Here is a 13954-nt window from a genome sequence, read left to right as displayed (position 1 = left end):
TGTTGAAAAGAATCAGTGCCACTTCTTCAATTAGGTCAGGGCTCCCTGCCATTTAAAATTGACAGAAAAAGCAAAATGTACCAGACTGCAACACTAGAAATAGAGCTATTAGGCCTCCCCAGGATCCCTGGTCCTAGGTCTGACCTCAAATCCCTTCCGCCCAGAACTAGTGCCTGTTTGGAAGGCCTGTGCAGCTGGCCCCATAAAGCAGGAGGAAAATAGAAGAAGCCTCCGAAATACTAAAGTAACCCTATCACATTGCAGTTGGATGTACTAGGTCATTAAAATAAAAAGTCTCAGTGTGAATAAATGTTTTTGAAAATACTCAGAGGAATATTTTATGTGACAGACATGAAGATGGTCAATGATAGACATAAGATAAATAAGGTAGATTTTACTTGAGCTCACTACAACAGAGTAAGGAAATAAAGTAAAATAGACATGTGGTTAAGAGAATAAGCCTTGAAGTCAGAAGATCTGGGTTTGCATTCCAACATGAACATGCACCAGCTGTGGGACCTTGGTCACATCTCATGCTCTCTATAATTCAAAATTTATTGAATAATTTGTAAAACGGGGATATTAAGAGTCTCTCTCACAGTCATGTTTTCAGAATTAAATGGCATGATGTATACAAACTGATTAGCATATTATTTGGCACCAAGTAAACATTTTAAGAATATTGAACATTATGGTTATTGTTATTTCAAAATTTCAATCAAATTCACACACACTTTGAAGAGATTCATTCCGCTAGGTAAAAAGTAAAAATAATGTCAACAATTATCTAAAGGGTTAAATTAACAAGACAATATAAAGTAAATTATTTCCTTTCATTAATTTCTTATATTTTATTCTCTCTGGTATTATGTGCAAATGGTAATAATACCTTAGATGGGAAATAATAAACACAAATGGTCAAATTATCAAATTTTAAACACCCACAAGTTATTAAATTTACTTATTAAAAACACACATATCCCAAAACAAATTACACTTTAATCATCTAGTAAAAACTACCTTTGAGTTTTTGAAATAGAAAATAATAGTATGGACATTTTCATTTTCATATGTGTGCTACATTTTAAGATATACCCAATAGTTATTTATAAATACTTGTTTGAAAATATATGGAATTGCTATGCAATTGATTCCTGTTGGATAGTTACATGACTCTTACAGTCTGAAGCAAGATGTGATTGAATTTCTTCTGAGAGATTACTGTTCAAATGATCAAGTTTCAGTGGCTGTGCTCATAAAAACATAATCAGTATAGTGATTTGGTTGCATTCATTAGGTATAGGAAATAAAGTTATTCTCAATTTTCAGAGGAGAGTAAAAGAAGCTGCAACAATTCAACTAAGAGAAAAATACACTAAAAGATCACATTTTTAGGACTATCAGTCTTTGTTGAGTCAAAACAAAACTATGGAATTGCATTATATATTATCAGGTAAAAAACCAATGTTTTCTTATTGTTAACCTCAGGTTTCGAACCTTTAGTCTCAGAACTGCTCAATAAATAACTAAATTAATGGACAAACAAATTAAATAAAAATTGGGTCATTTAACATAGGGCAGTTATGATGTTTCTTTAATGGGTATCTTTAAGAATATATTAACATTTGTTAAGTCTCGGCAGAGTAGGCAACTCCTGCCCAGAAACAGGGTATCATAAGCTGGTCTCCAATTCTCCCTTCCTCAAAGATTTATTTCTGCAATAATTTCCCGTTAACATTTCCCTTTGAAAACTCAGAAGATAACCAAACCCGACTGTGAATGTGGTCTTCAATGCTATATTCCTTGTCATCTCAGTCACCTGTCTTAAGTTTTCATCATGGAAGATGGTTGTTGTTGCAGCACAAAACCAAGCAACACTTGTAGAATAAAAACCTATGCATGGTATGGACTGGTGTTTCCTTTGCTTAGCCAAGCCCTGCCCCTATCAGAAGTATCTCCTCTGCTAGAAGTCCTCTTGGGGAAAAATGGCTAGGAGCTCACCAAAGTTAGAAGCTCAGAGTTTATTTACCAGAAGCCTTACCTGGAGGCACCCATCTTTTCTACCTAGTTCTGGCCAAAGTGCTGAAGGAACAGCTCCCAGCGCTTTGGGTCCCTTCAGTAAAGCATCCCAGGAAGACAGCACCCAATTCCTCTCTACTACAAACACCCATTCACAAAATCCAAGGAGAGAACTACAGCCTTCCCTGACTCCTTGGAAATTTAGTTAGACTGCTATTGAGACACACCCTCCTTCCCTAAATGCATAATTACTCGTGGGTGGAGAGCCACCAGCCAGGGCGGGTGACAGAAGAGGGCAGGGGTAAACAGCAGAAGCGGGTTTGGTCCTGACTTCTAAACATCTTTTTGTTCATCTCTCCTCCCCCTCTCCCGTTTGTTTTCCTACTCCCTAGAATGATAGAATTGGAGGCAAAGGGAAGATTCTGGGAATGGAGATAGGAATCTCAAACCTAGACAGGATCTGGGCGATGCATTGAAAGTTAAATACTCCTTGTCCCTTGTCGTAAGGACCCAGCACAGTTCACATGTAAGAAGCCCGTGTTTGCTCCCATCACAAAGTAAACAAACACTTGCATCCAAAGGTTAGAAACCTGGTCCGAGCATGTTCTCGCTGTCCTCTAAGCTACAGATGGAGGTGGGCTGGAAAGCGCTCACAACCTGTGTAAGTGCGAACGATTCTCCAAACCCCGTAGCCAGCTCCCTGCTGTCCAGAACTCTCCCGGCCATTCCTCCCCATTCGTGACTCTGCAAGACGGGCGCTCAGACATGTGTGTGGGAGTGAGTGTGCGGGAGATGGAGGCGCGGGCAGTGTGCGCCACATGTGCAGCCCGGCGTCTCCCTGTTCCATGGCTTGCATTCATTCATCTGCATGCACTGCTGACAATTTTGATCAAAGGCGAACAGTTGCCCTGATCAGCTTTGTTTTTAACAGGCGCACATCAACATCGCGTGCTCCTAAATTGAAAGTGGGGGAAAAAAAATTCTGAATGTGGATCCTAGGTCTCTCCCCCTGTCTACCCTTCCCTCCCCCATCTGGACTCCCCTCAAACCGGGGAAAGCTCGAAGCCATCGGGTGGTGGAAGGATCTGAGTCTGTAGCTCGGGGAAGGAGATTAGGGCCAAAGCGGTGCAAGTTAAATTGTGCTGCATATATAAAAAAAAAATGGGCGGATTGGTCTCCAGATCCAGAGACTGGTACCACCTTCCTTTCTAAAATAAAATCTCTCTGGCATGAAGTCACCGCCTATTTCACATCCGGTTTGCCCTGGGACGTATTACTACTGTCTCGGTAAAGAGAAATCTTTTGTTGTAGAGCCGCGGATTGGATTTGGGGGAGCCAATCTGGGTGTGAAATCCTCGGCAGAGGAGCACGCAGAGTCCATGATGGCTCAGACCGAGTGAGTGAGAGGCTGGGCGCAGACGCCCCTCCGCTCGCCTCCGGGCTCGCCCCTGACTCCGGCTGCTCCCGGCTCCGCACGGTTTTCTCTCGCAGACACTTCGCCGGGGTCTGGAGCGATCGGTGCCCACAGGGGGCCCGAGGTAAGTGCTGCTTCCGACCACGACATGCAGAGCTCGGACCACGGCTTTGCCTGGCGGGGGAGACTGGGCTGCTGCCGACAGACGCGGGAGCGAGGGAGCGAGGGAGCGAGGGGGACCAGGACCGAGCCCGCTCCCCTGGCAGGTAGAATAAAGGCATGTTTTTCTTTTGAAAACCGCAGCGATATGGGGGTATTTTTTTTTTTTACTCTGTTTCTCTTCTTTTCTTTCCCCCTTTCTTAAGCAGATCAGAATTTATTCCACAGGGTGGGTGGTGACCTGTTGTTTTGGTCGCGTTGTTGTTGTTGTTGTTGTTTTCCTTCCCACCCCCTTCTCCCCAAGAGGGAGTTGGGATGAGGTGGGGAGGGGCTTCGGTGGGCACAGCCTAAAGTTAAGAAGGCTGGGACCGAAATCCGGTCTCAATGGTCCATCCCAGCCAGGGAAGCCATCCTCCCATTCCAGCTGCAAAAATACCTCTTCTCCCCCGTCAGTGGACACGCTGCTGAAATGCCCTCTGGCGTAGGGGTCTCTCGTATTCCTAACACAAAAAACTCAACTTACCGTTGGACAGACATGGGTGACATGGAATGGGGGTGTTTGGAGTGTGTGTTTGGTGGGGGGAGGTGGAAGGTGGAGAAGGGGGAAGGAGGCAGCTTAACGTTGCTTTTAAACTATTATGCTTGTATTTGCAAGAAACTTTCTCACGGAACAACTCAAGTGCCATGGTAGGTTTGTTTTCCTCTCTCCAAAACGTTAGAGCACAGAAAGCTATGGTACCTTGCCGTGGGGTTTTGTTTGGATTCATTTGCCCTTTCAGGAATTTTTTAAAAAATAAAAACCAACAAGTATTCATAGGGTAAGAGAAACTGTTTTTCCTTCAGAACAGACGTCAAAGATTCATAAAAGGGTGAATTATAATCGTGTAATTTAGATGCAATATTTTAACATAATATAATTTATCTAATATTTCCTGTCATACACAACTCATCTGTGTCAGAGCCAGGCAGTAAATTAAGTAAAAGACTATGAAGCTCACAGTTCTTATCTCTAGACCATTTCACTCTAAACACATTATGTTGTATTGCTTACATGCCTGTTTGTAATGGTTTTTGCTGATATAAATGATCCCAGTGAGTGTGGAAAGCATTTGGTAGCTGTATTTAAAGGCATACTGCATTAAATTATAGAGTGCTTAGTGAAAAATGGGTTTTAAAAGATATGTTATACATTTAGAAAAGTGCTAACAAATACCTTGAGCATTTCTCATATTATGACTGGGATGAATTATCGCACATTAAATCAAGTGTTGCCATATCTGCTCTTTAACTAGGTAGTGTAGTGATTTTTAAAAATTGACTCCACAAATAGCCTATACTTAAAAAAAAATATCTAAGCCTTCCATACTCCATTTCTCCAGCATCCCACTACGAAGTCTAAATTCAACAATCAGATGGTGATTGATTACACTTTACCTACGAGAGAAAAAAGAGTTCCTTATTTATGCAAAGCAAAGCACTCAGCTTCCATCTGTTGGAGATGAAACATTTTCTAACAGCAACCTGGCAGAATACGAGAGGGCTTGAAAGATATGTGTGGGCATGTTTGCGTGCACTGATGTGAGTGTGGTATGCGTGTGCGAGGGAGATCAGCACATGGTTTGACTGTAAAGTGTGTCCCTTAGCCTCGCCGAAGCATTGTGAGCATATTTAACAAGGCAATCACAGGCAGAAAATACAAGCACGACTTTGACATTCAACAGTGTGTTTCGTATGTTGCTGTTTTTTTTTTTTTTTTAAAAGATAAGTACAGTTGCTTCTGAAATCAAGGCACATCCAGAATGCAAAGATGAATTCAGTCATGAAGCCTTTTAACCTTCCCCATTCTGGTCCCCAAATATTCTCTCTCTGTGACAGACACCAGTTTAATCATTTCAATGCATAGTTCAGTTGCGGGGAACGTGAATCAGAAAGGTCAGATTTCTCAGATGATAAACAAAACAAAACAAAACAAGAAGAGAGTAATGCAAACTCTAGAGGAAGTATAAAACCTAGAGAGAAAAAACAACTCACAGTTCTTATATTGGAAGCAATATTGGAACCTGAGAGTATTTCAACTTGTATTCTTTTACAGGAGAAATTAAGAGACTGATATATTTCTGAATGGAGAAATGGAAGGGACAGTGGAGAATGGAAGGTCCAGGTTTCCATTGCTTCCAGTGAGGTGTCATAGCCCAGTGAGGTCATTTCCTGACTTCAGAGCATTCATCTGAACTGCCTCAGTCAGCCCTAGTGGTTATAACCTGATGTTTCTTACAAGAGACATTGATCTCTACTTGTTCTACTTTTCAGCTGCACAAGCCCGCGATGAAGAAGAAAAGCCTGCGTCTCCTTGACTATCTTTGGGCCTGGACCCTCCTTTTGGGCACACTGACTGGAAGAAGGTGGGGACGCTTTATTTTACATCTGCATGAGAATTTCTGTAACTTTTCATTTTATTCTTTTAGTGCAGCGGTTCTCAACCTGTGGGTCGCGACCCCTTTGGGCGTCGAACGACCCTTTCACAGGGGTCGCCTAAGACCATCAGAAAACACATATTGAATATATAATTACATATTGTTTTTGTGAATAATCACTATGCTTTAATTCTGTTCAATTTGTAACAATGAAAATACATCCTGCATATCAGATATTTACATTACGATTCATAACAGTAGCAAAATTATAGTTATGAAGTAGCAATGAAAATAATTTTATGGTTGGGGGTCACCGCAACATGAGGAACTGTATTTAAGGGTTGCGGCATTAGGAAGGTTGAGAACCACTGTTTTAGTGGGAAGAAAATTGCCCTTGGATGAATTCATGACTAAGGGAATTCAAAAAACTTAACTGCAATAAAATTCCAGTTAAGCATAAAGAAGAGCAGTATGAAAAATAATCACCTTATTTGTATGTTAGTTAGAATACACTTATGCTTTTATTGAGGAATGTATTAATTCAACATTTAAGTCTTAAATTGAACTTTTTTTCACAGTTCATCTGTAACTGAACAAAACCAGCGGTTTCTTATTCATAGAAAAGTTACCTCAGTTAATGTCTGCATACTATGTGAGTTGATTTTTTAACAAGAAAATTTTTAACCAGTTGTAAAATCATAGAGAAACTTATGACTATATGGTAGTGAAAAGTTCAAAATAATATTTGCAATTTGAAAGTCATAAGTCTCTATATGTTTTGAAAACATTACTTATATAACCAGTAGAGGTAAAATATCCCAGAAAAATATTTGAGAATAGCAGATAAAATTGAAATTCTTAATTTAAGCATAACTACTATGGAGACAAGTTATAAGACAAATTTAATAATATGCTTAACCATATTCAAAATGTTTGCTAATGACCCAACCGAGCATATAAAGATATTATAGTAGCAATGATATAAATAACCAACTATTTCAGATTATTCTTTAATCTACTCTTATATTTCTTATGTAGTCTATTCCTGTGGCCCATAAAAAAGTCTTAGACGTATTATAAAAATCTCAGATTCTTCCAAATGTAACGGAAAGTGAGCCCTTTTGAGTAAGGCAGAGGGAAAGAATAGCCTGGGAAGATATAAATTTAGGAGGATTGTTAAAATTGAGAAGTTGCTTTTATTTTTGCTATTGTGTGTGGTAAATAATGACTACCAGATGAACAGGAAATGCTTTATTGCCAGATACTTTTAATCTGAGGAGTTAACTGTTCTTCACTGCTTTTGAAAATTTACATGAAGTGTTACTATTGTAATGACCTGTAGATGGAGGTAGTGCACAATGTTTTATTATATAGTGGCTCATATGGAATCAAAATCAGGTACTGTAACTGACATTTCTCACCAAATTATATATTTAGTTTAGGAAACATTATATCGGCATGAGTGTTTAATAGCAAATCAATTATATTTATCCCAGGGCTATTCTCTGACAATTACAATGGGGCATAGTAAATTAGAAATAAAGTAAGAATACCTGTTTATAAAATCACATTTAAAAACCAGGTTACCATTCCAATTGTGATGACAGAACTGGTTTTCTGGGAGTGTGGGGATACATATCTTTTGGCATTTGTATTCCAATGCAAAAAAAATTGGTGAATACATTTACAGGTTAAAACAAGGGGGGGAAAACATTTCCTGAATGTGATATAAGCTGTAAAAAAAAAAAGAAAAGAGGAATACAGATAAAAGTAATGGATAACTAACTCCATATTCTAAGAATCATGGTAACAATCTAATTGTGCCCTGTCATGTCACCCATCTCATCTTTCCCCCTTCTCATTTTATTGCTTTCTTCCTTTAATTACTTGATCTGGCCCTCTCACAACGTAAGGTGTGCTAACATTTCTTTTCCATCTTTATCAGGATGACCTTCTAATATCCTTGAAAGATACATTTGACAGTTGGTTTTGTGACAGAGTTTTTGTAAATAATTGCAGTCAGAAAACTATTTTTGCTTTACTGCTATCATCGACTAAGGAGACATGCTGGAAGACACAGAGCTCATTAAAAAGTTGATTTCAAAAACTACTAAGATGTTTAATTTTACCAAAGGAGAGTAAACCCTTAATCTGCATGATATTGATGTTGAATTTAGGAGAACTAAAGATCATTTAATAGAGGTATATTCTATGCATTGACTATTGTGAATAGCATTTAGTTATTATAACTTTATCAAATTAAAATTTATCAGAAAAAAATAGCCATTACATTTTGCTGATATAAATTTAATTAGTTAAACAATCATGTTTGTTTTTGAAATGACATTTTGGTTATATATCTTGCTCCTGTAAAATAAGTGGATCCTAGTTGCATATGTTACTACTTGTTTTTTAGATTGATCAGTAATATGAACACACAAGATTCAAGCCAAAGCATGTTAAACAGAAAATACGAAAGTGTTATTTTGTGGAAGTTTTCTCCTTTATACTCTAATCCACATTTTTTTTTACTCAAGGTCAGAGCTATCTCTGAAATATATCAGTGACTGTGATCCATCTTAAATTAGAAGACTTCTCCCTCACAGGATTTTGGAGGTGTCATCCTAATCATTACATAAAATATGATTCAAGGAGCACAGATAATATAATAATGTGATTGATGTAATAATGCACAACATTTGAATTGCAGTCACTATGTGGTTGAAACTCAAAGACTAGCAATGGTAAAGAATAATTACACCTTCAACTATAAAGATTTAAGTATAAACAAGCACTCCAATATAGAAGAATAGAAATAAAGTTTTAGACTAAAATGTGAAGAAAACTGGGTCCTATTTCAAGCTCTGCTCACAAGTAGCTGTGGTTTCTTAAATAAAAAACCAATCCTACGCTACAGTTTAGTAAACCATAAATTAAGAATATTGGACCATATCTTTTTCAAGGTACTTTTTACTTACAAGACCAGAAATGACAAAAAGTCAATTAATTAGAGGTTTGAATAAACAAATTATAAAACTACCTAAATAGGTTCATAAACCTTCAGGTGAATGGAAACTACTCAATGATGTAAAAATATAATTATGTTAAGAAACACGTTTTCTAGTTTTCTCATCTGTATTATCTTGAAAGAACATCAAAAAAGCAAAACACAGCCCCAGCCAGTTTGGCTCAGTGGATAGAGCATCCGCCTGCAGACCAAAGGGTCCCAGGTTTGATTCGGGTTCGAGTCAAGTCAAGGGCACATACCTCAGTTGCAGGTCCCTTCCGGGCCCAGGCCCTGGCTAGGATGAGTGCAGGAGGCAACCAATTGATGTGTCTTTCCCTTTCTCTTCCACTCTCTCTGAAAATCAATGGAAAAATATCTTCGGGTGAAGATAAAAAATAAAAAGAAAAAAGAAAAATACACATGTATGTACATGAAGTAGATAAAGAAAGGGATGTTAGGAGGTGAAATTTTAGCTTATGTTCCATGTTAAATAAATGAAAATAAAACTATTAACTATCTCGGTAGCTCATAAGTATATATATTTTTACTTGGGAAGAAGTCTCCCAAAATTTCTCCCCCAATATGCATTAACCTTCTTGTATGCCCGGAAAAAAACACATTAGAGCATTGCGTTTACGTGCTGAGAATTATGAATGTAAAGAGAAGGAACTCATTTCCTGATAATTTTCCCTCCATGGTTAGAAATATTAGAATAAAGAGCTTATCACCCATGAGAACAAGTATGAGAAAGTGGTCGGAATTAAAATAAGATTTTTTTTTCACTGCATCAGAAGGAATTTTCATATTAAGATTCAATGGAAGGAAGTAGGAAAATCTGGGGAAAGGCTTTATTTGAGAAAAAGTTTTAGTAGAAATGTTATCATTTAGTTATCACCTCCTGTTATGCTTTTTTCAGCTATGGACAACCCTCAATACAAGATGAACTTAAAGACAATACCACTGTCTTCACCAGGATTTTGGACCGACTCCTAGATGGTTATGACAATCGCCTAAGACCAGGATTGGGAGGTGGGTCACATGATTGTTTTAATTTTAGAGAACAACATTAGGCCCTTACTTTTAAATCATGGCTTTCCATCTAAATGGAAAAGTAATAAAAATGGTAGCATGTAGTTAAATTACTAACCCTATTTTTAATAGATTGCTCAATATTGAATTTACCAGGGCAGTTCCATGTACATATGCATCTGTAGTAAAAGGCAGATACAAACTTATAATAACATTAAAGATACTTTACTTTTACTAGACATGGGAAAAATGGGGGTTAATATTCTTTCTTCCAGCCTGAAGAGTGCAGCTACTTCATTCGGCATTGCTGTGCCTGCACTGAATTCAAGTAGAATATCTCTGAATCGATTGCTCTGAACATTACTTTTGGAATATTACTCATTGATCCATTACTTTGCATTAGATTAGCACCACCTCTGAGATAAAAGGTGAATAAGATAGATGGTAGCAATTTTTATAAACCATGCATTCAAAACTTAAACCCTTATTTTCTGAAGTAAAAGTGTATTTTTCTTTGTATTGGTGTTGCTATTTGGTTATATTAATAGATTTTTATTATAACCAATTATATTTAATTGCTTATACAAATAAAATTTTGCTTAGGAAGAAGACTTAGTAACACAATATTTATAACAATAAAAGTAAATAGCATTAGACATTACACACTTACTTGAATAACCCTTGAATAAGATAATCAACCTATCTTTTTTAGTTAAACAAAGACTAACGAAGCCAAAACAAAATATTGATCTCAGAGAAAAACAAGTGAAGCAAAGAAATAGATTAACATCCAAAGTCGCACAAGAAACCTAGGTTAGAATCTAGGATTCCCAACTATTACTGATGCTGTACCTTCTCCGAAGAATTTATAGAAACTATTTAATAACAATATTAAATTAAATAGAAATATTAAGAAAGTCATCTCTTCTTCATTTAGACAGTAAAGACATGAAAACCATAAGAAGCTTAAGAATTCAAAATGTGATTTAAAAACTGAATGGCAGTATGGACTTAGACTTCATTTTTAAAATACTTTGGGTCGTGTCATCACTTGAATGTGGATCATGGGTCTGTTTTGACGCTGCCAAATGCCATTAATGTCGCGGGGGTGGGAGGGAAACTGCTTTGTCAAAGACACAAGTCAAATATATGTCACAGATCTTAACCAGGGATCCTTTCTTACCAATTCCAAACGTTCATTCTAGAACAAATTCCTTGGGGTTTGTGTTCCACCAAGTTTTCCTTTACTATGTCCTTGGAAAAAAATCTTATGGGACAAAATGTATGGGTCACAACTTGGAGTGTATAATGGTGTATGCGATGTATTACTGTAATGTCTGTGTGTATCTAAGCATCTGAATTGGTTTCAGGAAAACTATTTCCTGATTCATAATATTTGAAATAAATTAGAAAGACTGCAGGTACGGAAGGAAAGTACGAAAAGCAGAAACACTCAGGATAGTGACATAACTTTTAAAAAGCAAGACTTTTTAACGTGCTGATGGGCATGGATCTAATTTCTTTACCGATTCTCCTTCCGGTTCTATAATTTAAATCCTTACAAAATCAGCAGAATTTTTAAAAGACATCTAGAAAACCAGGTCTTTATTCTAGTTTAAGAAATCCCATTTAATATTTTTACATGTGAATGAGTATTCTTCCTAAGCTCTGTGCAACGTATTCGGTTTGTTAAAGAATTTACACACACACACACACACACACACACATTCACACATCCCTTTTGTTAGCAAAAACAACAATATTAATCCATACAGCAACAATACTATTTTGATAGAATTTACTTTTATTATCTATTAAACCCCCCAAATAAAACAAAAACAGATCCAGAGACGGAGAAGCATTGATCAGACCGTCAAACCTCAGAGGGAAGGTAGGGGAGGGGAGGGGTAAGGGGGAGAGATCAACCAAAGGACTTGTATGCATGTATACAAGCCTAACCAATGGACACAGAGACCAAGGGGGTGAGGGCATGAGTGGGGGTGGGGAGTGGGGAGGCAATGTGGGGATAAGGACACATATGTAATACCTTAATCAATAAAGAAAAAAATAAAGAAGAGAAATAGATAGTTGACTATTGTCAAGGTATATTCTACTTAATTGAAATAGATAAAATTTGCTGTTGTAACAGCAAATTCAAGGACTTGGGAAAATTGAAAAGAATAATGTCATTTAATCTTTGCTAAAGATAATTTTTCTGATATTTATGATTCCTTAAAAGTGATTTTGAGGATATAATAAACATTTAAAAAATTAAAAAGTAGCTCAAAAATTTTCCTCTATTTCTATTTTATGTATCATCCTGTAAGGTATTGAAATTCAATCTAATGGACATGAGATTTTGGAAAAAACTTCAATAATAATGACTAACTTATTTTTTGTAGTTTTTTTGGAGTGCATTTTTTAGCCTTAAAGGATGTAATGGTATATGTTTATTACAAAAATTCCCAGAGTTGAGTCATTAAAAATTTTAAGAACATTTTGAGAATGTCTGTCTTTTGAAAACTATTCCTCATAATATTAAATACAGACTGTAGATTTTTTTAAAAAAACAATAAGCTACAGAATTAGAGAAAAAATGTTAACTCCATTGTGTCTGGATGCCATAAACTGAAATGATCTAATATATATTTCTCTGTAAAATTATTTAATTTAATTTCTTTACCATTGATTTCTGGTAGGTTATGTATTCCAGTAGATTTCCATTACAAAATGGTTAAAAAAAATATTATCCATGGGGGGAAAAGGGGAACATATGTAATACTTTCAACAATGAAGACTTATTTTTAAAAAATCCATTTGCTTTCAGCTGAAAATATGTAGAGGAAATATTTGAAAGACTGTCCTTGACTTTTAAGGGTGTAAAAGAATCCTCTTAGTAGGTTTATTATCACAGCTGGGGTAATCTACTCTTGCAAGAAAAAGGGGCTCACTCTCTTCATTATTATGGCAAAAGTCTGGTTTTATAAAAATAATAACACATTGTGCAGAAGGCAGGGATATTTTGTTCCGAATGCCCTCAGAAAATATAAAAATGTGACAAGCTGAGACTTGAGACTAATGTAAGGAACTCTGTGTGTGCAAATTCATCATGACCTGTTTTTTTTTTTCAGAAACACGCACTGCATCAGAAGGTTTAGCATCACTCTGTGGCGATATATACCCAGGGTCCAATAACTAAGAAACAAAATAGTTAACTTGGTGCGTCCCGATGACAGAAATCAGTCTGCAGATATTATAACACTATTTAACAAGGCTACCTTTTCAAGGCCAGGAGCAATGCTGAGAAAATGAAAATAAAAGGATAACATATAGACAAGATATACTGGAAGGGGCTTTGTGTTTGAGATGAAAGAGATAAAGAATAAAATGTATGGAATTCTAATGATTTAATATATTCTATTTAGGAACACAAAGAGAAAACTAAGTTGACTTTGTTCATATTTTAAGTACAAAATAAATGAAGAAAACTCTAAGTGAACCTGAATTGAAATACAACCAGTAGCCAGAAAATACAAATCAAAATTGTCAGTAATTGTGGAATTTGTTCTCATTTAAAATCCCTGTCCTTGAGGGGAGGGTGTGGAGGTCTGCTTCCCTCTTGCGCCAGGGCCTGAACAATGTTTCTGAAAGGCTCTTGACCTTCTGTACTGACCTAAATAAAGCATGGCCAGTATAGAAGAGTACAATGGTTGGGGAAAGGGTGAAGGCAAAAGCCAGAAAGAATGGTGAGACAGGAAAGTACAGGTTAGAGAAGAAAGGAGAGCAAAAAAGGGTATTGAAAATAAGTAGACAGTAGAGAGAGAAGTGAGGGGGTAGAGAAGGGGAAGGAGAGCAACATGAAGACTCGGTAGAGGAGAAGGATCTGCATTCTGAGGAGTTCCCGGATGAGTC

The 13954-nt window shown here is 36.9% G+C and overlaps 1 protein-coding gene across 3 annotated transcripts in view; it reads left to right on the top strand.

Moving 5' to 3' along the window:
* Nucleotides 1–2981: 2981 nt before the first annotated feature.
* GABRA1 (gamma-aminobutyric acid type A receptor subunit alpha1) overlaps nucleotides 2982–13954 on the top strand; it is a 49820-nt gene continuing 38847 nt past the window's right edge. Inside the window, exons 1-3 of one of the 3 annotated variants that reach the window (XM_070414472.1) lie at nucleotides 2982–3557; nucleotides 5903–5994; nucleotides 9930–10042. In XM_070414472.1, coding sequence (XP_070270573.1) covers nucleotides 5918–5994; nucleotides 9930–10042 — 190 coding nt within the window. In that variant the 5' untranslated portion in view covers nucleotides 2982–3557; nucleotides 5903–5917. The other 2 variants (XM_070414473.1, XM_070414471.1) reach the window with 2 other exon arrangements.

This window comes from Myotis yumanensis, unplaced genomic scaffold, assembly GCF_028538775.1.
Source record: "Myotis yumanensis isolate MYYU_CA2020_CCGP unplaced genomic scaffold, mMyoYum1.0.hap1 SCAF_5, whole genome shotgun sequence".
Classification (NCBI taxonomy): domain Eukaryota; kingdom Metazoa; phylum Chordata; class Mammalia; order Chiroptera; family Vespertilionidae; genus Myotis; species Myotis yumanensis.
Note: the sequence above shows the minus strand (reverse complement) of the source record. Positions and strands in the feature narration are given on the sequence as shown.